Source organism: Strix uralensis, chromosome 1, assembly GCF_047716275.1.
Source record: "Strix uralensis isolate ZFMK-TIS-50842 chromosome 1, bStrUra1, whole genome shotgun sequence".
NCBI classification, from domain to species: Eukaryota; Metazoa; Chordata; class Aves; order Strigiformes; family Strigidae; genus Strix; species Strix uralensis.
The window spans coordinates 167,591,708-167,618,229 of NC_133972.1; the positions used below are offsets into that span (position 1 = coordinate 167,591,708).

Sequence of the window (26,522 nt, forward strand, 5' to 3'; positions counted from 1 at the left end):
TCAGTCTTGATTATGTAGCAAAATGAATGTATGTATACATATATATATCTCCTTACTGTTCTTCATTGGTCACTTGGCCTCAGACTCTGGCAGGTTTCAGAATTCCAGAATGTTTGAAAGACTTTTTTTTAGGCTTTCTATAAATTCTTTAAGTTCTCACCTGCTTTTCTGAGTATTTTGTATTTGTTTTACTAGCATTTGTCTTCTGATGCCAGAGATGGGTTCAGTTTTTCAAGTGAATCAAGTGACCTCTTTTAATACCTCTCCTTACCCTGCTGTTCTAGCCTTACTGAGCTCCTTTTGCCTTTTCTCAAGTTTTTCTTTTTTGACAATTGTTGTGTATGTGCTCTGACTTCCTCTGGGATTTCTCTAAATGTCTTCCCATTTTATGTATATACATTATTACTTTTAAATATTTTTAAACACAATTTATATAGCTACCCTTTTTCAAATTGAGCAATACCAGAACTCATCTGTTTTGGCAAAGGTAGGCAAAGGTTCCTATTCAAAGTGGTTCCTCAATATTTTCAGTTAATTTCTGTTTATTGTTCATGTCAATCAAACTTCTTGAGTTCCCTGATAACTTACTGAAATAACAATTTACAGTTTCTAAAAATACCCTGGTATGACTCAAATCTGCATGGTGGTAATGGAACTCTCCTGTTACTGGTTTCCCATCCCTGCACCTTTCTAATCTCCTCCAGCCTGGTGCAGTAACCATCTGAGTGGTGTAATACAGAACTATACATCTCAGATTGTTTATTCTTCCTACAGTAACTTTTTTAAAAAGCATGTAAATGGTCTCCTAATATAAGAGAAATATGACTTCCCACCTATCACCACTGCAATCTTATTAACTGTTTTTAAAATGCAGAAAAGACCTTCTCATCACGTGGATCTGGTGTTCTAATTACTCTACAGGAATAAATCTATACTGGCTCTAAATACTGTACTTCTTCCCCCCCTCCCTCAAATGTTTTTCCATGTCTTTAGCATGTCCCATTTCCTGCTGCTCTCACTTGCACCCTGTCTAAAAGGACGCCATGAAGATTAGGTGTAGTGATTCTTGAGTCTTTTTACTGACGTTTTTACTTGGTATTGACTTTTGTCTATGCCAATAGGTTCATTTCCCTTTCTTTGGCTTCACTTGGAAAGTATCACATTTGCTATTTCTTTATATTACTTCAGCAGGCTGTGTCTGGGAACTTCACTGCTCACCCCTGCCCCCACTACAATGAAGTCAAATAAGCAGCTGGTACCCTGTCCTGAGGAGGCATTCTACAGATTAGCCAAAACCAAGTAATAAGCACAGTTTTAAATCACTTACTCTCTAGGCTTGTTTAAAATACTTTGTGACTGTGTTTTAATCAGTAATTAGAATTAATAAAATCTAACCTGATTGTATCAACTATTTAAGCTTTTGAATTCTTCATTTTGTGATGCAGTTTTTCAAATATTTTGTGCTAAAATGATTATATTTTCTGATAAGCTTACCAATGAGAAATTATATGATTTATGTGAAATGGGATAGGCCAAATCTCGATTTTATTTTATAATGTTTAAGTTGGAAATTTTTATGGAAATCAGGACAGAGTATTTTCACTCAATTACTACTCGAGATTAATCAGATGATGGCTTGATAGGAAGATAGTGTAGAGCTTGTGTGTGTTTGTTTTCTTCTGTATATCTGTTACAGTACACAATAAGGGTGTGACTTTCTTGGAACAAGTCTATACGCCTACAGAGCAGTAGTTTAAACTTAACTATAGTCCATGGGGTGATCTCCTTTAAAAAGGAGATGTCTATTAGCAATGTCTTAGACATCCTGTTTAAAAGAGGATAAATGATGCAAATTTCCCACAGGTTGTACCTCTAAATCTCTCCCTTTACTATAGGGAGGTGGGGGGGCACCACCTTTAAATGGATCAAATGTGTTTGAAAATTGTTCTGGTTTAGGTCTCAGATTTTTCATCTATATGTTAAGAGTTGAAGTAATGGAATGCAAGTTAATGCTTATCATTGTTTCAGAACTCTAAAAATAAACTGTTACTGTTCTTAAATATATATAGCACATCAGGTTATATCCCATAATCACCCTGCACATTTATTACATGTTTGAATGTTTCCTGCAACAGCTGGAAATGTCTTCTTTAGAACCAGAAGAAAATGTAACTCAATCTCTTACATGCAGTGTGATCTTTGGATTGCATTTAGAAGCTTACACGGGATCAGAAGGGAGTTGCAACTGATTTCTGTGCTGGGTTTGAGTATGATATAGGCTGACAGCTTCAAATTAACCTGTTACTCTATGATTGTGTTTTCACATACTATAAGGCAAATTTCTAGTGAAGTTGACTGATTCCAGCAAATTGATTTGGGTGTCTGTCTATGTGAGAATGTCTCAAGCTAGTGAGAAGTTCATCACTGAACCACGTATCTAGTTTGTATCTTTCAGCATTTTTTGCATAATGTGTGTAATTGGATTAAAGCGTACCTAAAAATGATGACTATAAACCTCTTTTAGACCTTTTATGGCTGTAGCAAAGCAAAATTGTCATGATGTGAGGGAGGGAGCTGTTGAAAGGGAGGCCAAGGGTATAGTATTTAATGGTAAGTGATCCCTATATTCACAGGGGCCGTGGAGGAGTGCCTCCACCACCAGCAGGAGTACCAAGAGGGGCACCAGCACCCAGAGGAGTGCCTCCCAGTAGAGGACCAGTCAGTCGTAGCCGTGGACTTTTAGCACCCAGAGCGAGAGGAGTACCTCCACCTTCAGGCTACCGCCCCCTTCCACCACCTCCAGCACAGGAGACCTATGGTGAATATGTAAGTTGAGCTGTTGACATACCGTGCACAAAGTGTGTAATTTTGGAGGGATGATCTGAACTATCATTTTAGAACTCAAAAGAATCTCTTTAATTAGTACCCAAATAAGACTTTTACCCAGTATCTATGGCAAATGTGGTCATCTCGTGTCACCTTTTCTGACTTGGAACTGTTTCATATTAATAAAATTTCAGGTTATATGTACTACCATAAAGACATTTACTGTGCATTTGGCAAAATAGTTATGTACCTCTTAAATGTATTATATTAGGGTTCTGCTTTACAAAAATCTGTAAAATCCTATTGTCAGTAGATTTTTTAATTCTTAACTAAAACTGAGAATAGTACTCTACTCTTCTTCCTAAACCTATATTTGTGGTCATATAACTGTTCAGCGATTAGAAATTAAAGTATTTCTATGAAAGCCTCAGAATTAATCCTAAGATGTTAACAATATACAGTGTATGTCTATAAGCCATACATATTTGTCTTGATTTTATTGTATTAAAAATTAAAAACCATATCAAGATACTTTATATTGTACATGACTGATAATTATAGGCAGTTATGAATTCTTAGGATAAATTTAACTTCTATTGAACTTAGACCAGTGCGATAAAGAAAAAACCTTATTAAATCAAAAATGTCATAAAATGGATTTAGTCTTATAGAAAAATAACATTTTCAAGGACAACACTTTTAATGTTTTATATATCTTAAAGCTTTTAGCGTGCCTTCTTTACAGCCAGGTCTGTCTGGACTTTATTATTCAGACTATCAGGAAAGGAGTTCCTGAATTCCAGGAAATGCTTTTGCTATTTAAACATTTTTTTTTCTTAACACTTTTATAAATATTCTCCCTCTTTCCTCATCACCCCTGTGAAAACCCTCTAAATGAAATCTCAACCTTTGTCCTTTTGATCAGAAACCTAATTTTCCTTATAACACTTATAGCTTCTTGCAGAAAGTTTAATGTCAGTACAAACATTTATGCATGTACCTGAACAATTCAGAAGAATTTAATGTAGTTTATTAATTTTGAGAACTAGTACTTGAACAGCATATGTAAGTGTCCCCTGGCTATAACTGACTTGAAGAGTCAAGGGGAGTACTGCAAATAAGTGGTTATTTCACAATGCTTTCAAAGGAATTAGTCCTCATTAAACACCCCGTTTCCAGGGCATACACTGTAGAATGCATGGTGATGTGGTAAAAAATAAACCTCTTTAAGTAACTTGATATTCATGTGTATCTGCTGTTTATAGCATGTGTTATAGAAGTGGCATGGAAATAACAGCTGTTTGAATCAGTATCGTGATGTATATTTTACTTCTGAGTAATTAGAAAACAGCACTATAAAGTAAAGTAGTGCTGTGCTAAATTTCTAAAAAGAATGTTCTCTAGAACTGGATCACTTGTCTTCCAAACAAGAGATCTTAACTGGGATAGATATATTTAAAGCTGTAATTGATAAAGCAATGCTAATGGGTCCATTTTAAAATTAACATATTTTCTGTGTCTCCTTTTGTTTAAGTGGAGATTCATTAGAATAAAAGTTTTGCTGCTAGGACATAAACCACTAGAATATTTTGTTAAATTTAATGCATTATATTTTTATACCTGCCCATTTGTAGTACATTATCAAAGTACCTTAATTGTATCATTTACATATTAAGGTAACATGGTAGAAATCATTAGTAGAATTTTTATCCTTTCCTTACTAGTTGCTGTTCAGCCATATCTAGTATTAAGCACTGGTTTTCCAAGCTGAATATCTGAGTAGGTGTCACTGTTTCCTGAGAAGTGTCTGTAGAATGAGAACTTCAGTAAGATTGTGGGTGTCATAAGAAGTTATTTTAAGCAGCATATAGTTTCAGAGCTTCGGAGATGGGGATATCCAGAGATGTTAGAGGAGCCTTTGGAAGTATATTGGGTTTGTGTGGCCAGGTTTTGGTATCAGGGTGGCCTCTGTGAGAAGCTGATAGCTTTCCCCCATATCCAAGAGCCAATGCCCACCAGCTCCAAGATGGACCTGCTGCTGGTTAAGGCTGAGCCCATCAGCAATGGTGGTAGTGCCTCTGGGATAACATATTTAAGAAGGGGAAAAAAGCTGCTGTGCAACAGCTGGGAGAGAGGAGTGAGAGCATAAGAGCTGCAACTCTGCAGACACCAAGGTCAGTGAAGGAGGAGGGGCAGGAGATGCTCCAGGTGCTGGAGCAGAGACTCCCCTGCAGCCCATGGTGCAGCCCATGGTGAGGCAGCTGTGCCCTGCACCCATGGAGGTCCATGGTGGAGCAGATCTCCACCTGCAGCCCGTGGAGGACCCCAAGCTGGAGCAGGTGGATTCCCAGAGGAGGCTGTGATGCCCCAGGAAGCCCATGCTGGAGCAGGCTCCTGGCAGGACCTGTGGCCCTGGGGAGAGAGGAGCCCACACTGGAGCAGGTTTTCTGGCAGGACTTGTGACCCTGTGGGGGACCCACACTGGAACAGTCTGTGCCTGAAGGACTGCACCCTGTGGGAGGGGCCCACACTGAAGCAGATTGTGAAGAACTGCAGCCCAAGGGAAGGACTTATGTTGGAGAAGTTCATGGAGGACTGTCTCCTGTGCGAGGGACCCCATGCTGGAGCAGGGGAAGAGTGTGAGGAGTCCTCCCCCTGAGGAGGAAGGAGTGGCAGAGACAATGTGTGATGAACTGACCACAACCCCCATTCCCTGTCCCCCTGTGCTGCTGGAGGGCAGGAGGTAGAGAAATCAGGAGTAAAGTTGAGCCCTGGAAGAAGGGAGGGATGGGGAAGGGTGTTTTAATATTTGTTCTTATTTCTATTATCCTACTCAGATTTGATTGGTAATAAGTTAATTTTTCCCTAAGTTGAGTCTTGTTTTGCCTGTGACAATAACTGATGAGTGATCTCTCCCTGTCCTTATCTTGACTCATGAGCCTTTTGTTATATTTTCTCTTCCCCTGTCCCATTGAGGAGGGCAATTATATGGTTTGGTGGGCACTTGACATCTAGCCAGGGTCAACCCACCACAAGAGGCTTTCCATTGAAGATTGGAAAGTCTGCGAAGATTCATGAATCTTTTCATTTCTTTACACTTACAAGCCTTTGCTTTCTACTCATTAATCTGAAACTGCAAGTTCAGAAGGAAGCAAACTATCTTCTGGATGGAAGCCTTCAACGATTTACTTGTGTAACTATATATCTCAAAGATGATGTCTCGAAGATGAGCAGGGCTTTCAGTACATAAAATCGTTGCCCATTTCCTCTGTAGAATACTATTAAGTATACCTTAATATAGACATATATAATAAAGACAGAAAATGAGGCCATCATTGAGTCACAAACATCTTCCCTTTTCCTTCACTCCCTTTGTTAACTTTTTTCCATAGTCCTTAAGACCAATGAGTCTTTAACATCATGAAGACCTTATTCAGTTCTGCCTTCTGTCTAGCCTAATCTCTCTCCTTCCTCTTCTTGATTGTTTAAGAAGTTCTTTTCTAAAAGACAATTATCAAAATGGCTAGGGGATTATGTATTTCTTTCTGAAAAATTGGAAGGGTTAATTCTGGAGGCAGTATCTCATGTGGGGAAAATCATACCACAGGCAAAAAAATCATTAATTTGAATTTAGATTCATTTTAATGTGGGCTCAAGATAAACAAAACTAGGTGACTGTTGCTGTCCTGTGCTTGGAGCCCATAGGGAAGTTGTCCCAAACTTACCTGTTGGAAAGCTCTACACAGAGGTAGACTATCTCTGTCAGCTTTTTGGGCTGTTTGTAATGCTGATTTGGGCTGCTTGATTTGGCCTTCTCTAGAGAAGTCATGCAATGTATCAGACTAGCAGCAGTATCTGCATGTTTTTCCAGTTCAATATAACTAGTTTTCCCACGCTGCTGTTGCCAGTCTCACTTATGTATCTCTCTGTCCCAGGACCCATTCCTCCTGGGATCTTACCGTATTGTTAGTACCATGATGAAGTTTTTGAAGCCATTAAATGACAGCTGCTTATCATTTTCTGTGAACATTGTCTTTTTAATAGCTGTAGCATCAGCTCATGATAGGAAAAATTCATGCTTCTACAGCCAGTCAGCTTTATAATTACTGTTCTAACCTCACTGCTCTGTCTGGTGTGATAAACTTCTTCTGAAGGCTAACATGCCTCCCCTTTTGATGTCCTCAACTGCTCAGATCAGGAGAGAGCCTAGTATGACATGTGAAGCATGGCCAGGATTATTTTTATAATCCTTGGATAAGGGAAATCATACTAGGTGATTGCTAGATACATTGAAGCTCTTATGGATGGTTTCAGGGTCATCGTTCTCTTAATTACACGAGAATTTTTCTCTACTTATTGAAGCAAACTGTAAAAGATAAATATTTACATGTATTTTTAAGTGGACAATTTATTCCATGAAGCTAAGAAATAGAAATTGTGTTTAACTACTAGCTGGAAACATTAAGCTTTTCCATGTTTTTCAATAACCAGGAAATTAGTAACAGTATGCTAGCAATTCACTGCTCTTTAATAGTGTCAATTCCTTAGTGGATGTTCAGTCAACATAGGGTAGAACATAGGGATGTTCAGTCTCAGTGTCTAGTAACAGTTGCTGCTCTCTGCCTCTTCCTGTTGTCCTCTTCTTACCAGCTTCAAACCCTTGAGGCTTTTTTCGAATTAGTAACACAGCAATGTGACTGAAGCTTTAAGATTAGGTTTTTATTTGCTGCTATTTTCATTTTACAAAGGTAAATATTTTGCAAATACCGTGTAAATATTTCAATTATGTACTTTGTATGAATGTATTTGTGATGATGCCATGTCAAGTCCTGTTTTGGCTGCTTAAATGGGTTAAATGCAAACTGAGATTTATCAGATTTGTAGGCATTAAGAACTGGACTTTAAACATGTTTTTAAAACCCATTTCTGTGGCCGTGTGGAATGTCTGCACTGAAAAATAAGACTTGTCAGTCTAGCAAGTTATGGCTAAGACCTGCTTCAACACTACATTGGAAAGCAAGCAGATCTACATGTTCCTCCCTAGTGTGCATGTGGGAAAGTTGTGGCAGAGCTTCAGTTTTGTTTCTGGCAATTTTATTGATGTTTTCTTGTGTTCAGACAAGGATTATCTCAGCAGCAGATTTTTCTAATGCAGTGACTACATGTATAATTTCTAGCAGTTAATGCTTCAATTAAAATGCTTCAATGAGATTGCTTTGTGTAGTAAGAAATTGAATTAAGATAGAATGTCTACCAGTAAGAGACCTAGGGAGCCTTTCTAATGTTAAGTAAATTGCAACTTGAAAAAGAACATTGTGAACTATTTTCAGTTACATGCCAAGATTTTTTAACTTAAGGATACAGATACACAGATACAGGGTACTTAGAAGTGTGTACAGAACACTTGGATGCAAAAAAGATACTGATAACAAACTTCAGAAATCTACACTTTGAAATCTACATTTAGTTATTGCCTGATTCTAGAAGATCCTAAAGCTTAGGGATGGCTGGGTTTTTAAGTTTCATAGTTCCCAAAGCATACATTCCTGGATATTTCCAGAAATACATTGCATTTACTGATGGGACAAAGCAGTGCTTGACTTAATTCAGATTTAAGCTTGTAATTTTCACACTGCATCTGTATTATGAAACTAACACTAGATATACTGTAACGTACATAGATATTATAGAAGTTGCAACAGTATGAGGCTGCTCCTACTGTTTCGCATGAGAAATGGGGAAGACTGAAAAGATATTACCATAACCTACTGTCTAACAAGATCTCATCCAAAACAATGAGCAGGTGATACGGTGCTGTATGTCTTTTTGTAATTGAGAGCTCAGTATTCCTCCAGTAGTGGAAGGCCCTTGCTTCAAATTCCTGTTGCAGGTATTTGTATTCCCTTGGTTCTCTGCGGAGATGGTGCGCTGACCACCAGGATACTGGCTGTTGTAGCGTACACAGTGTCAGGAGAGTGGTTTCTGGCTGTTTGATTTTTTTCAAGAAATCCTTACAAATTTGTGGGAAGACTCAAGGGAAACTTGTTCACAAATAACATTTGGCTGGATGGCTGAGAATAAAATCCATTTCTTGATCCAGTGATTGCTATGAAATATGCAAGTATGTATCAATTACTGGAAAGAGTGAATGCAAAGTCTTACTATTTACAGGTGAGAGCCAATTCAGCTGAATAACCTACAGTATTATTTAGTGCACCTCCCTAGAAAGATAGTGCAAATTCTGTTTTGATATCCAGCATTGAGCTTGATTTCCCTGTCTCTTCACTGAGATCAAATTTAGTTTACAGTTTGAAAAACTGAAAATTAGGATTAATGTGGAAGCAGTTTCTTGGAGCTACTAACAGTGCTGATTTTGCACGGTGAACTGTTTTTAGACTTTTTCTCATTAACATTCATTTGCTCGCTTGCTGTTCATAGTTGAAGGAAAGATTTCTAGGAAAAGAGGAAAAACTTTGTATACCATATTAAAAAAGCCCTAAGCTTTTTATTTACAAATAAATGCTTCTTGGAGTTGAGGTGGCAAAATATTAGGCAAAGTAAGGGCTAGTCCAGATAACATAAGACTTTGAAAAGAATTAAAATTCTGCCAGAATAGAGTTCAAGTACAACTTTAATATAACTGCAAGGGTCAAACCATGTTTTACTTTACCTTGGTCTTCTGAATGTTGACAGTTTCCTAATAACATGCAATATTTCAAATGTTTTTATTTGTTTAGTTATTTTGAGTTTGAAGCTTATTGTTTGGATACCTGGAAAAGGACTTGAGGTAGCTTCATTCTCTGAGTACTAGAGAAATGATCTTTTGTCCATTCTGCTCTGTTCCGCTCTGGATAATGTTGTAGTTTCCACTTTAGTATTATGCCTTTTTTAAGCAATGTATTTACTGAGTTCAGGTTTTTCAGAAGTGCTAAGACTATTATTAGGGTAAATTCAGGTAAGAGTTCTGGAAAGCAAGTTCATAACATCAGACTGTTATTTCTTGGCTTTTTTTTTCCAATTATAGTATTCTCTTTCATGATAGGACAAGCAAGAAGAAATAAGTGAAAAAATATTTGAAATTTATGTCCCTCAACTGTTCTGGTTTTGAATCTTACATTTACCTTTGGGGTTTTCAGGATAAGGTAGAGAGAGAATAGAAAATCTTTTTCTCAGGAACTCAGGTGACTTTGGCTATGGAAACAGTGAAATTTTTTAGAGGGGAGGCTGAAAAGCTTTTCCACCTGCCTGTCTTGAAGTTGAAAATTCACCTATAATGTGCATGCAAAATATTTTATTTGCAAAGTATTTTATTTTAAGCTGCTCATCTAAGTTGACCGTTTTTTGATTTGCTATTATTGAATGAGTATGAGTTGTCCTCCTGATTCTGACACTGCTCCCTGCTGTTATATATTGAAAGACAGAATTGTTTTGGCCTGATAGTAACTTGGTTTAAATTTTACTGCCAATATTCATTAACAAATCTTTTTTTGTTTTGAGGTGTGTGAAAGACAATCCACTAGTACATCTTTCATTCCAGGAATACCTTATTTGTTCTGGTTGAATATGCACTAGGCTGCTTCTAGATGAAAACAGATGAAAATCTACTAAATAGGAGCTTGCAGTCTGTGCATGTTTGCTGCTAATGTCCTTAATGTTATCACTCAGTCTTGAGATGGTAGTAGCTACACATACTTGTTTTGATTGCCCCATATTCCCTGTTGATTAAATGATGGGGAGATGTTATTTCCATGTAACAGTGTCTCTGTTCCTTTCCTTTCCAATTCTAATTTGCCAAAAAAATTCTTTATTGCACTGCACTGAAGTTGCCTCATGTTCTTTCTCCTTCAAGTTAATCTCTGCGCAAACAATTTTTTTTAATATGATACTTTTTATCTAAGACATTCCTCCAATATTCTGTGATAAAGTACTGATGTAAGTATTAATTTCAGAGAATGATGAGGAAAAGAAACAACAACCTTTAGTTGTAGTGATAACAGCTTTAATTTTTTTTTCCCCTTGGATGGATTTCCTTTGGGGAGAGCTGGAAAATTGATTTCTTATTGATTTGATGATTTTCTCTTATTGATTTGATTATTTTTTCCAGCACTGCAAATGGCTTTTCTTAAAATGAACTTCTTACCCTCTTTTTCTTCCTAGTTCTGTTTTGTTCTCTTTGAAACATTGTTAATTTCCCCTGAAGATGACCCAAACGCTAGTCTGTCATTGTCACTGCCAGCAGATTGTAATTTAAAGCCACCATTTCCTATTCCCCATGAACAAGGGTATGTTATAGAGTACTTCATTATTAGAAAGAAACACTGATGAGCAAGGCTTAGCATGATTTATAATGTTTTGGGTAGTGCAGAGGTTTTGGCTAGGATTGCTTTCGTTGCTTTTATCATCTTTTGATCTGCGATACTAACTTATTATTTAATGTACTCGAAGGTGTATTTTTACATACTGCTTTTGGTTCTGTTCATGAAAAATTTCTGCACTTCACGCTGAACAATTACTGTTGCCAGTGCTGCTCTTTGGATTTATATGAACTGCAGGTGCTGTCATTGAGACAACTACAGGCAGAAGCTCTCTTGAAGAGGAAATATAATGTGATTCTGGTTTATAGGCTGGCTTAATAAAGGAGTTAGTAATAAGGTTTGAGATTTTGCAGAATAATTTCATATTATTTTCAGATCTGTCTTATAATTCTAGCAGTTCTGTTACTTTGGAGGAAGGTTCTTAAGACTGAAATTAACAGAAGTCAGGACAATTGCTCTTGATACCTTCCTAGTTGATATTTTAAATGTTGTGTGGAAAATACCTGTGGTTTAAGGGGACTTTAGCACCTTTCTTATAAGCACAAACTGTACAGCATACTTGCCTTTTGGTCAGAGTAAATCTGAGAGTTTTCTAGGTTATCCTGAAAAGTAGAATAATAACAGAAACAGTGTTCCCATTCATGGGATGAAAATATGATCTTGTTCAGGCTTTTGGTTTTTAGTAGTGGGAGAGGAAATAGGACTTCACCTGGAAACTCCTTGATTACTGAGTACCTATGGGAAGAGCTATTTATAGACTTACTAACTGGAATTGAGAGGGAAGTGCATTGCATTGGTGGGTAGTAGGAACGCCAATGCTGTCATCCACATGAAGAATAATGGCTTTACATACAGAAATGAATGCTTTTATAAATACCTGAAACATGCTGAAAAATCAGCAGGAAAAATGCAATTAAAATATTCTTATGAAGGTGTAATTCTTGCTGTACTATGTGGAAATAAATCGGTATAGCAATGACTGTCAGTGAATCTGTGATATACTTTATTACAAGATATCTGTGCATATTTAAGTTCTGCTCTGTCCATTTCCATTATATGTGTGAAAATATCACTTTTATTTCATTTAGCATGATATATTATTGTACTGAAGCATGCCAGATGGCCAAGGATATTTCACCTAAATACTAAATTAAGTTAAAGAAAATATTTATTGAAGCCACAAGAGGTCTGTGTCAAAATACTCAAGTAGTGTGGATTTAGTCTAAAACGTAAAACATTCTGCCGTGGCCAACCTTCTTTGTAACCTCCTGAAAGAAGGTTTTCAAATACTGCATGGCTAAGAAAATACTGTCAGACCTAATTCAAGGAAAGCTCTGAAACATACTTCAGCTGCCCCAGCCTAATTGCTACTTCAAGGGACTAGTGCACAGTAAACAAATGTTTTGGAATTTGAATCTCTTATCTCTTAACAGAACAAGCCATTGAGCAGCTTTATAAACATACTCTATTTTTGCAGCATGTTGCATGTGAAGTTTATCTTGCTTTTAATGTAAATTTTTGGTTTTATAAATGTAAATACAGTAATAAAAAGGAAAAATTGATCTATTTAAGCAGATTATAGTAATTGCAACAGCACAGGTTGATCTTTTTAATGCTAAGTGACAGGAGTCCCACAAACTACAAACCAGATATCTTTCCATTCAAAGCTTATAAGAGCCACCTTCAACAATCTAATAATGCAGTGCTTAATTTCTGCAGTAGTCAATTTATTAACACACAAAATGGTGAACAGTAATGAGTTCTGGGTAAAATTTCTCTGGAAGGGAACTGCTAATACTAGAAACACTTAAGTCTGATACAGCATGGACCTCCACAAAATTTTCCTTTTGTTCTGCTGGCCATCTTGTTAAGGGTCCTCCTATTTCAAATTTACTTTGTTTCTTTGTATTCAAGAAGTCATAGATACACCATAACTTCAGAGTAGTCTGTTTTCCCCTTTTCTTTCATGATCAGTTTTTTAGCAGTTAACATAAATGTGAAGAATAGGACTGATTGCTTAAGAATTCTCCAATGATTCCTTAGTGGCAAAGCTTTAACATGCTAAAAGGTTAATTTCAGTCCTCTGCTTTCATTTGGTGTCTCTGCTGGGTGTGCATGGATTGAAGTTCAGGAGCCCCTCTTAGGGGTGGCTGATTCACAGTTGGGAGATTCTAAAAGAGGAGACCAAATGTCATGTAAATGTTCTGGAACAGAGCAAATAAGTTGTCTCAGCTTCTGCTGTTGATCAATGTCTGTATTGTTAACAGATGTCTGTGTATTGCATCAATAAGTAATAAAGTGCTTGTTCATAATAACTGCCAGGAGGCAATGGTTTTGTGGGTTTAGTGTGTGGTTTATCAAGAAAAATCCATATCAGATGGGCAAAGAAATGCTGAGACTCTTTTAATTTTTAGTTTCAGGACAGTGAATTACTGAAAGAGAAAACAATGCATTTCCTTTTCAATTGGGACTCTTTATCCATGGATCTCTTTGCAACAGAATCCTTGTTTCTTCTTCCAGACATAGGCTGTCACTCATTTGTGCTGGCAAATGTTCATAGACACCCTTCTACTAATCATGTTCAGTCTTCTAGTGGTGATTAAGCAGTACTGATGGGCAGATTGCCTGGTTTTCCATATAAGCAATTTCAAATGACTGGAAAAAATGCTAAAAACTCTCAGCAAATTCAGTTTCCTATCGGTTTTTGAGGATGGCACTGGATTCTGCTATAGAAAGCTTTCCTTACAGTGTCTAGAAAGCTGTCAGATTCCTGTCACTGAAGGTGTTTTCTACTAGAGTTGGACAATCCATCTGCCATACCTACCTGATTGATACTGCTAGTTGGTTTTGTTTTGTTATTGGTGAAGGATTCTTAAAGGTTCCTTTTCCTGGGAAAGAGTTTGTTCTTTCATGAGACTTCATCATTATGTTGCCAGGGTTTGATACACACTTATACAATACCATATATAAGACAATACCAGATTTTAATTTTTCTGGATCCCTATATCTTCAAAGTGTCTTCTCATTAGGTCATTTGCATCTGACAAAACTGGAGAAGTTAACCCTAAATATCCATCAAGGTCTTTAGCATATTTAGATATCATTTGGATATTAGGATTTCCTAAGGAACAGTACAAAGGAAGTGCCATTTCTACTTTTCATGTGTTTAGCTTAGGTTTATTACTGGAAAAAACAAATTGCTTACAGTTCTTTTAGATTTCTCATCCTTCTCTGGGAAAACACAGCATCATTGTCACTTGATTTTTATCTTAAACTTCTGTATGGCTTGTAGCTGGAGTTAGTGTGTTGTTCAATTTGGTATTTAAATACAGTAATTTTTTGGGAAGAGTGTTACTACAGTGTATACTTAAGTAATGTGGATAATGTGGAAGGAGTAAGAAAACCTTACTTTTAGCTTAATGGCTGCTAAACTTCCACAAGTTGAAGAGTATACAGAGGGCATTCAAAGAAGTAAAATCATCATTCTTACTAGTCTCCTTTAGGGACTTTTTTCCTATCTATATTCTGTGTAGAATATTAAACTTCTTGTCCAGAAATAAGTAAGCTACCTAAGTCAGTTGCACAACACTTACTCAGATGTTTTGATTCCAGAGATGCTTCCCAGCGCTTTCTTGAAGATCAGTAGCTCACTCATCTGAAATTTGAGTACATGGAGACATGAAGCTTTTGTACTGTCTCTGCATAAACCAGTATTAGCTAAAAAAATCTTTTCAAAACAAAATAGTTCAAAATACCTTTAAAGTAATTTTAGTCTTAGATATGTGTAGTCTCCTAAATGAATGTAGTCTCCAATATCATTAAGATTCTGCCATTTTGTGGTGTACATATGTCATATATGCATTTCAACAGAGTATTGTCTTTTGTATTTAGAACTAGGTTACTGCTTTGTTTCTGGAGTGTGCTTACGGTTAATGTTACCTACCTTTTTTGTCATTTCAGGAGTATGATGATGGTTATGGAACTGCTTATGATGAACAAAGCTATGATTCCTATGATAACAGCTATAGCACTCAAGCACAAAGGTCAGTCTCCAAATCTGCTGTAACTATATTTGAAATATTCTACAGTTGGAAAGATAGTTTTACTTAAAGATTTTTTCAATTTCATCTTAAACAACAAAAATGTTATACAAGTCTTATTAGAAATAACACTCAGAAGTATAGAAGTCAAGTGAAAGGAAACAGTAATGGGAGCTTGAAACAAAGGGTTTTAGTGATGCCAAATCATAAATCAAAGTTTTCAAAAGTTCAGGAAAACTTAATTCAGATTCATTTGGGGAGGGAGGCAGAGAAGGGAGAAGAGTAGAAATAACTTTATAAAAGGTATTAAATCATCTGAGACAGAGCTGATTGTATTTTCTTACTACTTTAACATGGTTATATGCCAGTATTTTACCTTTACTTGGCTGTAAAAAAAAGTAGATTCTTTAGTTTGTTTTATTTCTTTGTGGAATTGTCTTTGTGACAAATTTGAATCTTTGCCACTCATCTTCCTCCCCCCACTTCATTCTCAGCAGTATTTTTAAGCACTTCTGATGTATTTTCATAAAATTTTGCTTTTTTCAGAGGACTCACTATTTGGAAACTCCGTGAATTACAAAGAGTACTAATATGTCCCAGTGATGGAAAAAAATGCTGTGAAGTACAAACTACTTGTATTAGGTGGTAGTTTGAACTTAATGGCAAATATCATGTTGACACATTACTTAGCAGCTTGGCTGATTGTCCCCATTATTAGGTACTTCTAATGTGCATGTCTGGAAAGGGAACTTCTGTGCACCTTTCACTGAGTTGTCATGTATTGTCACTCTTTCTTAGACCAAGCGTTCATGGTTTGATCAGTAGTAGATTTTGTAATGACATTGACAATTTCGTTAAACTTTTATGGCAATAAACTTCAAATGGTTGAAACAAGAATGTTGAGAAAATAATAAAATAAAATGCTATAGGTCTACATTACTGCTTTGGTTATCTGGGGTGATGTGAGCTTCAAACCTTGCCTACTGGGAAGATGACAGTAGGAAAGGGAGATATTGGTGGATACTGTGACGCTGATAAATAAAATACTGCTTAGACTATTTTACCTTCCGCTAAATATTTAAGACTTTTTTACACTGTAGCCTTATCTGAAATAGTAAAGAACTGTTCACAGTGAAGTTGAAAACAAAGCTGTTTACACCTGACATCCGCTTTGCTGTAGTGTTGACACACCCAGCTTAAATTTTGTTGTACAAATGAATGCTTTCCTATGCCCAACAATTTAGTCAATGTGAAAAAACCTAATGGAAAGTTCATCATTATTGTTGAGAACTAACAGAATGAAATTGCCTTTTATCTGATACTTCACTCCTAGAGAGTCTTGTAAGCTACTGAAAATTGATTAAAACAAAATATGATTTATGAAATCAGCAGCATAGGACCTCCAGATTATGAAGCTCTATAGAATGTTACACTTAGAGAGCAGCTGCTGGTAATGGAATTTTTTTCCAAACAGAAAATTACCAAAATAGTCCTCAACTTTTATGTTGGTAATTCTGTTCTGTTTTACTGCTTCTAGTGCTGGTAAATGGGTTTATTGCACACAAACATTTGGACTTCATTACAAAGTCATTTGCCTGAGCCAAAACTAAACATTACTTGGATTTTATTTTTTTCCATGTTAATGAAGTTTTCACTAAATTTTTTTCCTTTGAACTAAAATTAGCAAAAAGCAAATCTCCCAAGAAATGAAATTGCTCTTGTATAGGACTTACACATAAGAATATGTATAATATTTATAGATACAATATGTACACATGTCTGGAAGGTGATACTTCATAAAATGATTGCTCTACTTGATATTTTAACTGTAGTTTCACAATACATATACTGCTACATTTTGAGTTCATTATCTTCTGAATGATTGTTTCACTTTTTTCTCCTAATTTTAAGTGTTGCATGGTAAAAGAAAACAAGAAATGATTCACTTTGTTTCTCACGGGGTATCGACACTCATTTTCTGGCATATTTTCTGACTTGGCAAAAAGATTTTTAGGGTTGTATTGGCAGGCAAAAAGTAATAACTGTAAACAGCCATCTGAGCTACCTAGAACAGCATTCCTATCTTTAATGTGAATATCACATAGTGGTCCATATTGCAAGATGTCACTTTGTAACTATTAAGAGATACTTATTGTATTTGGGTGCATTGTAATGCCTTTACTATGAAGGAAATTAGGGAAAAGTCTATTGTTTTCATAGCTTAGCCTTATATCATTCTTAATATTTTGGCCTCATAAAGCATGGAACAAAAATGCATTTTAAATACGTGAATGCCCTCTATGTGCAACTGTATCATTTAGTGACTAGCATGTCTAAACTTTTCCTCTTTCAAATTGCAAAAGTAATCTTAAAGTAATAGTATTTCAAGTATGTCTTCTGATGTTAATTTCTTCAGGAGATTGTGATACTAATGATATTATGTATTAAAGAGCAAATTTGAGAAACAGCTACTAAACTGAAAAGATGGGTTTGCTCATAAACTATTTGCAGTAGTTAGTATATGAACTCTTTTCCTGTACCTTGCCAAACTTAGTTAATGGTCAAGTGTACACTGTGTGATCCAGTGGAGACAGTTGAAATAGTTGGTTTTGTTTTAAAGTTTTTGCTTCTTTTAGTGATTTCTGTTAGAGATAGAAACTTGCAATAGAATTAGAAATATCTCTAGAAATGTTGTAGATGTATAAGATGTTGCATAATGACACATTATTGATATGTGTGCAGGGAGTACATTCTCAAAATTTGACCATTCACTACACAACAGTATGAGTCCAGTTTATTGTTTTTAATTTTGATGTTTCTAGTGTATTTCCCAGAAATGGCCAAATCTGAGATTGACTAGGATGGGTGATATGTTCAGATGTGAAGAATAGCACACTGTGTATTTCTGTATGCATTAAGGTAGCTGAGACTTTGCATGCCTCTGCAAACAATTCCTTTCTATAACCGAAATGCTTGCTTGTACTAAATCATGTGTGTTTAAAAGTTTAATGGCATTTTATTTGACATTGTGTGAAACTGTGTCCTTGCTGTGCTTGGCAATCTGAAGCTTTAGTTAAAACCTGTCACAGCACTATTAGGTAGAGAAACATCAGACTTTTCTCAGAGTTCTCATCTATCTTAATGTGCTGTAATGCTATAAAAAATTGTTTTCCTTTAAGATACTTTCTTATACAAAGTTGTTTGTTCATGCAACAAAGCCTCAAATAGTGCTTCAGGATGTGTTTAACTGAATTATTTCTTATGGGCAAAAAGACATAAAAAAAATCCCTTGGAGCTGTACTGAGTTTTACTAAATATCTTAACTGATTTTTAGAAGAGGTGTGACTAAATTATATGTATATTTCTTGCACAGGATGATTAGATAATATTTTTACCAGTATAAACTGGGATAGCTAATCAATAGGGCTGTTCAGTATTGTTATAAAAAATAAAAAAAATCTCAAATTAACAGAATATTTCTCCATTTCTAACAGTCAAAGGCTAGTAAACACTTGAAGCAGCTGAGACAGTTTTACCTTAAAGCATAATGCATACTGTCAAAATCTGTGATCAGTTACGGTTGATCCTCAATGCCTGTCTAAGGAGAACAGCAAGACTAGGCTAAATGTTACTGTCATGCAGGGCAGATTTCACATTATGCGGTTAGTAATTCCTTCATAAAATTTCTTCCATACACATACGTAGTAATTTAACATGTGCGGTTGTATGCCAAAAACCTTTTTGGGATCTTGTGCTAGAATGGAATTCCAAGTGTGAAAAACCATACTTGTGACTCCTGGTGCTGATATTTGCCTTTGTCAGATGCCTGTAGATTGTCAGCTTCCCTCACCAGCATGTATGCATCCTTACACAACCTAGCCAATTCATAAAGGGCTTCCCCAAATCTGTCTAGAACTGTAATTCTTGGATTTATTGCAGAAAGTAGTGGGTGTTTTAATAACCTGATGTTAATGCTAGACCAATTTTACTATGAAAATTCAGAGAAGAATATTGTGGAGGAATCGGGACCATTTAGTTGGGTCTTCGTTTAAATTTGTAGATCAGTTTAAACCTTTTTAGCATGAAGAAAATATTTTAAATGTCTAAAATATGTTTCAAGTTGAGCAAAAGTGCTTTTGTCCCTTAGTGGCTCCATACATGATCTGCACAAGTGTTTGCGAAGACAATAATAGGGCAAAGGGAAATGGATGCTAATAAATCAATTGTCACTGTCAGTTCACTGTTTAATGTTCTCCAGAATACATAAGATTTATCGCTGAGGAATTGTAGAATAATGGTAGTGTATGGAAACAAAGTCCACCAGGGAGATGTACTACATCATTCGGATTTAGCGCTGCCATCTGCTTAATAGCATTGAGATGACTACAGAGGTACTTACGATCAACCATTCATAGCAGTGACAGATGCTGCAGAGAGTTAACATCCCAGAGAATGAGGTTTGTTGCTAAAATTCAGATTATGTGACAAGGTTGCTGAGGAAGGGGGCTGGGTTTGTTACCTCTCCAACAGCATTAAAGGTTTACTGTGTGCTTTTAAGTTTACTATCAAGAGAGAATGGCTAACACAGTTACTGTAGTACAAAAAAATGTGGAGAACCCCATCTGTCTGCTTCATGGCACTCAGAAGTTTCAAGTAACTTCTTTAGGCTTTTTGTCTGCTAGCATTTAAAATTAGATACTTTTCCTAGAAAAAAATATGCTTTTGTCTAGCTGCTTTGGTTTTTACCTACAACAGAGATCAGCAGTCTCAACTATAAAATGAACAATTTGTGTAACTTTATGCCTGTGTCAGTTCAGGGGCAAGAATAAGTCGTTCATGTAGTAATGTCATTTTGTGTTTAATTATAACTTATAAATTTAAAGCTGGTTTAGATCTCCAGTCAAGGTGATCTCACCTTCACTCCATTGCAGAATTTAATCTAATCACTGACATAAAAGGGGAAAGATAGGACTTAGGGCAATTACTGGCTTTGTCTACAGTTTCCTGCAATGGTTTCTGGTTTCCTATTTGCCTATGCTATAGATTTCTCTTGGCAACAACCATCCATTGTACCATCAGCTTAAACATAGTATTGCTCAGTTGCTGCTCTTGCATATCTAACAGTAATTGCTACCACACCCAAAATGTGGTACATTCAACTAGCTGTAAGTTGTCTGTAAACCTTAGAGCCATCTAGTCAAGCCAATCTGAATTGAGGGAATTGGCAAATTCTCTTTAGTATACCTGTGTGTCTCTTCAGTGTCTCTAGTTCACTCTGTTTATTGGTTAATGTGTTGGGAAGTGAGAAGTACATGCTGCAACTTTATTTTAAATTATTTATGTAAAAGCATAAAAAGATAACTGCCCATGTGGTAATTTTTAAGCATGTTAAAAGTCCAGTGTTGTGAATGCCATGTGGTGAGGACTTATTCTTTACTGCTTGTTTCAACAGTGACTGGTTCAAAACATAAAATTTCTTTACAGTAGGTTAAACTGTTTACAATGACCCTGTGGTTTGAAAGATTTGAGGAAGTTTGTGTTTCATAGCTTGTGGTAGTTACTTGGGAAAAATGTATCTGGATGTCAGATCAAAAAGAAGACTGAAAAAAAATCCACCTTGAAATTGGGCAAAGGCCATTGTTCAACTGATGCCCGAATAATACAACCAAATTTAGAGATTTGAATCCTTCAGATCTCTAAATCTCAGATTTTGTGCCACTCCAGAGGCACCTTAGTTTTGAGAGAAGCTGTTTGCTAGTATATAGTTATTGATGAGACCCAGAGTCTTCCCCATTTTCCATTAGGAACTCAAATTTTCAGGTGTATTCTGAAACCATGTGTAGTAGTCATACAAAAGATGATGACATTGCTGTTTAAGAGGAGGATTTTCAGAGCTGAGTGTATGGATTTGAAAATTAGCTTATGGAGGTGTTGCTGTTGGTATTTGAAAGTTAATTGCTAACATTTTGTTTGATGCTCAGTGTTTTAAATTTACATTGTTAAGTTTGTCAGCAATCATGCATTTCCAGGGTGTATAAATATGTATTATATGCAAAATAGTGCCTGCTACTGTACCTTTTCAAGATGTAATTCTTTGGATTTTAATGCTAGTAGATTTTTGTATTTCATGCTCTGATTTATAAATTTAATCAATCCACAGCAATTTGATTTCTGGGGATAACGCAAATGGCAAGTATTTTGCAATTGTTGCTTATCAACACCTGGTATGTATGAGGTTATAATTTTGCACAAATAAAGCCTCAAAAGCATTAGCATAAACAAGCTAATGTATCTTTTAACTGAAAATCCCTGCCATGTGGTTTCCTGCTTAATTTTTATGCTCATATTACTGGAAGAGATTTATTTTCCGCAGTTTTTCAGATCTAGTTCTTCAGGTTTAGATAGATGCTTTCCTTTTTGTTACCTGTTAAAATGTGACAAGATGAAATATTCAGAAATACGTCAATAGCACAGATAGCTTTAACTGGAATCTAGCATACATGATTTTTTAAATTGTTTTACAGAAATCTCGCCTGAAACAGTAAACATGAATAAGACTAAGGCAATTTAAGTGTAATGATGGAAAAAAACTTACCCTTAAAGGAAAAATTAATCTTAACATAAGTATATCACATGCTGCACTCATAAAATTGGAAAAGGTTTTTAGAATCCTTGTCATGTTGAAATTGGATTACTTCACTATTTGAGAAATGTTAGGAATAGTTTTAATTTGTACTAATTCTGCTTGGTAAAATGCTTTTTAGTTACAAAAAAATCTTGGTTTTCTTCATGGCTTTGCTATTAAACTTAACTATGAACATGCCTCAATGCATAGAAAACAAGTAAAACTGCATTTAAAAGTAAGTTTAGAGACCTGTTGGAAAAAAAAAGGTGCTATAGTGGTACAAATAGTAACATGAAATTTTAAATATTTGAGGAAACAAATTACTTCATAAAACTAGATTATTCATTTTGTGTGATTGGTTTAATTTTACTTGGGTGATTTTACGGCATCTTAAACTGGGTGGTTGAATTACCGCAATATAATTAAAGAGGGTGTGTATTTGGTAGGATTTAGTATTTTTTTCCTTGACTGATTACACAGGTGAAAACATGAGAAAAGGATAGGTCAAATAGGATCTCTTAAGAAGTCCTTACTAGGAAGAAAAACTCATTAACAGTGAATATTTTTTAAATATTAAATGCTGTATTGTTATTAATGGTAGCTTGTGGAATTAGTCATACTTTAAAAATATGTTAATTAAATGACTGCTTCAATTTAATTACAGTATATTTTTCAAAAAAAAAAGAGTATTTTAAGCTTGGATGATGGAGGTAACAGAAGAAGGAGAGTATGCATTTGCCAGGCCTCAGCAGGATGCTACCGCAGTGCCAGTAGATATATGGTCTTTGGAGACTGAACTTGGATAATGAGGCTTCCAAATCTTACAAATTAAAGTTGTTATTCATTTAGAAATAACTTTTCAAATGTCTTACATAATAAACTTTCTAGCAGTTTCATTAAGAGATATCAAGATAAGGAAGAGAAACAACATAGTCTCTCTATGACTAGAGAAAAGACAGCATCATAAATTCATGCTTGCAGTAGGTAGTGAAGAATATATAAAGGGAAGATTTATTTCCCCTGGTGTAGGGTGAAGAAGGAACTTCACTGGAAACTCACACTTGGAAGCCAATGTCTATTAGTTGAATGAGAATGGTATGATAAATCAGGCTTCATCAGTTCAGAACATGTTTTTGTCACAGAATACCTTTTTGTAGATAAAGATTTGACATTATTTTGCTGGTTGACAGTCAACATACCATTTCCGCTTACTAGCAGTAATAGAAAATTGCAGTTTTTATCTTAGAGTATCCCGTATTGGTTGGTTTGATTTCAAGGGAAGAAAAATCTCACCTCTTTCTGATGGTAAGGAAATATCTATTTAATTGGGCAACTTGAGAAAAGGGAGATGGTTGCAGGAAAGCTTCAAAACGGTCTGACTTGTCTCCTGCTTGTATTTTATTTTTGCAAAAATACTAGGAGCTGTGAATTGCACTTTTAAGCACAATTTTGGCATCATTCAGTTGACAGATGATGAAAAATGCAGCTTAGTAGCCATGAGAATTTAAGGTTTATTGTGGTGTAATTGTCAGGTGCGATGTGCTTGAAACATATGTGTTGATAAAAGTGGTAGAACCCACAAGCCCAGCAAACAAGTCTTAGCAAGTGGATTTAATTATCTTTAACACAATAGGAGGAGGTCTGTCTTAGTGTGCTTGGAGAGGCAAGGCTTGAACCCTGCCTGTGTAAGGGGCATTAGAGAAGCACTGAGAAGATCACAAACATGGTAACACACTGCTTTTAAGATCTGTCAGATGATTATGCAGCCCTGAAAACAGTTTTATACTCTCTCTAACCAAATACATTCCTTGATGGCACTTTATTTTTTTTTAATTACAATCCTGTAAAAATTGTGATGGAATGATACTTCTTCCCTCAAATGCTCTTCAATGTCAACTGATGAGTAAGGATATCATTTATAGGAAACTGATTAAAGTTGTACAGTTCCTTCAGTAAGTTAGAAAGACAAGAAGGTATGATGTGTATCTTAGTAGTATATCTAAAGACAGAGTGGCGGCACACAGTCCGTGCAGTTTTTGTGGATGATGTTAGAGGCAGTGTGGTCTTGTACTCCAATCTATGACAAGTAATATCTTGGATCTCTAGCAACATCTTATGCAGGACTCAAGAGGGATAACAAAGAATTCGATGGAATAATACCCACAGCTCTTTCCAATATTGCAATGGATAGTCTAAAGATTTTGACTGATACATGTCAGAGCTTCATTGTTTTCTGTTGCTTCCACTCTCCTGAGTAGCCTTATCTGTTTGGAGGGAAAGGGAAAAAAACACATCCTTTGCCAGTGTTAATGTTCGCATCCCTGTTCTCCATTTAGCAGTTGGAAGACATTTGTTACACACCTGGATAGTTTAAGGCTTGCACTTGAGTTTCCTCTGATAGCAGTCTAGTTCACTTCCCCCAAACTGCTCTGCCAACCATACAAATGTGACGTGGGGTGGCTGGGCTTCGGTCCTAATTCAAAGGCCAAACCAAAATACTGATGATTACGCAGCCTGAATTTTTAATTTGTCTGCTGGTGCTTTCTTGTTTTTAGTGAATTTTTGATATTTTATTTAGCATTCCTCATGTTTAGTAATGGATTTTTGCTGTATTCTATTCATAGTTTCAAGGTAAAGCTATAGCTCCCTGCTGCTGCTGTTCCTGAGAAGCCTTATTTGTGCTGTGCTACAGTCACCTCTGCTACTTGCCATTTACCTTTCCTGTTTTGAGAGATGGGTCATGAGTGGAGGGCGGGGGGTGGGAAAGACTGAGTTCATAGATAGCAGTAAAGGGACATTTCAGATGACAAAACTGTTAGCTTTAGGGAACTGCACAGAGTTCTGCCAGAAATATGTGGATAGACATAGTTCTGTGCCTGGTAGGTAGCACCAGAATGCAGATGCCTCTGAGGGCATTTCACTATTGAGAAGTGAAATTTATTACAATTTCTGCCATAAAAAGTAATTTCTAAATAGTGATAGCTAAGGGAATCCTTGAGAGGGCACTCTGGTCATCTTTTAGGATTATAGGTAATAGTTTTGCTATTTGTATTATCCATATGAGAGTCCAATGGGATATCATTTAAGGAAGATTGCATCATTTTTCTGTATTTTACAATGCTTTCACATATAGGTCTCAGTTGCTTTCTGAGATCATTATCTGTTTTACAAACTGATATGTAGGGATGAGAGTATGTACTAAAACTTCTGCTAAGAAGTGGCAGAACTGGGCATTAAATAAAAATCTATCTGCAAGATGCCAGAAAAGATGTGGATCTCATCTTGATATCCTAGTTTTATGCTATTCTGCTGTAAACTAGATTACAGAATATGGTGTTCAGTGATCCACGGAAGCATTAAGAACAGATACTCAACTCAATGCTCATGACAATTAGGGAGTTATGAGAAGTGGTTGTTGTCTTGACAATAACATTTGGGGCACTTCTTCCTGCTTACTGTTGATGGATGATTTTTAATGTCAGAAGCAGATGAGCATGAAGACCTGATAGGAATGATAGAAAGAGGCTTGTCCTTGTGTAAGAGTTCTGTCCAGATGTGATCTTATCAGTCAGCATTTATCATAAGACAGAATCACAGAATCATCTAGGTCGGAAAGGACCTTGAAGATCATCTAGTCCAACCGTTAACCTAGCACTGACAGATCCCAACTACACCGTATCTCTAAGCGCTATGTCGACCCTACCCTTAAACACCTCCGGGGATGGGGACTCCACCACCTCCCTGGGCAGCCCATTCCAACACCCAACAACCAGTTCTGTAAAGAAATGCTTCCTAATATCTAGTCTAAACCTTCCCTGGCGCAACTTGAGGCCATTACCTCTTGTCTTATTGCTTATTACTTGGTTGAAAAGACTCATCCCCCCCTCTCTGCACCCTCCTTTCAGGTAGCTGTAGAGGGCGATGAGGTCTCCCCTCAGCCTCCTCTTCTCCAGACTAAACACCCCCAGTTCCCTCAGCCGCTCCTCATACGACATGTGCTCCAGACCCTTCACCAGCTTCGTTGCTCTTCCCTGGACACGCTCGAGTCATTCAATGTCCTTTTTGTAGTGAGGGGCCCAAAACTGAACACAGTAATTGAGGTGCGGCCTCACCAGTGCCGAGTACAGGGGTAAGATCCCTTCCCTGTCCCTGCTGGCCACGCTATTGCTGATACAAGCCAGGATAGAGATCCTCATCCTACTTTGCTGTTCTGTGCGATCTCTAGGTAGAAGGACAAAGGTGATGCTTGTGGAGCCACTCTTAGCACAAAAGGAAACTTTGTTTGGAAGGGGGTTTTCGTCACTTTTTGAAACTGCCTTGGCTTCAGACTAAAGCAATCAATCCCTTCAGTGATACTAATGTGCAAAAGAAAACAAATTTTTTCAATTTTTCCCTAGTAAGCATTAAAAGAAGTTGAACTGGTGGTGAAGGCTGTTTTTTCATCACTGAAGATGAAGAAAGCTTCTGTTTATTCAGTGCTTAAACCAGGTAACCAGGCTTGTCAGTGCTTGTCTGGGCTTTTCCAGTAAACTAGCAGCTTTCGGTCAGAGACCTCTTACTCTCCCATTACCAGTCAGGCTCCTTGCCACACTACTTTTGTTTCACACACAGAAATGGCATAATGCTGATTCCGAAAGATGCCTGTATCAAATTTAAAGAGCCATGGCAATCACATTGATTAATCACAATATATTTTGACTACCTTTATGCATTTTC

General features: G+C 36.5%; 1 protein-coding gene across 4 annotated transcripts in view; it reads left to right on the forward strand.

Moving 5' to 3' along the window:
• KHDRBS3 (KH RNA binding domain containing, signal transduction associated 3) overlaps window positions 1-26,522 on the forward strand; it is a 98,951-nt gene that overhangs the window by 60,529 nt on the left and 11,900 nt on the right. For 2 of the 4 annotated variants that reach the window (XR_012631461.1, XM_074888573.1), the window contains exons 6-8: window positions 1,189-1,299; window positions 2,634-2,826; window positions 15,102-15,184. Coding sequence is in view for 3 of the 4 variants with exons in the window: in XM_074888573.1 (XP_074744674.1) it covers window positions 1,189-1,299; window positions 2,634-2,826; window positions 15,102-15,184 (387 nt within the window). In the remaining variant the exon portion in view is untranslated. The remainder of the gene's footprint in view (window positions 1-1,188; window positions 1,300-2,633; window positions 2,827-15,101; window positions 15,185-26,522) is intronic. The other 2 variants (XM_074888588.1, XM_074888597.1) reach the window with 2 other exon arrangements.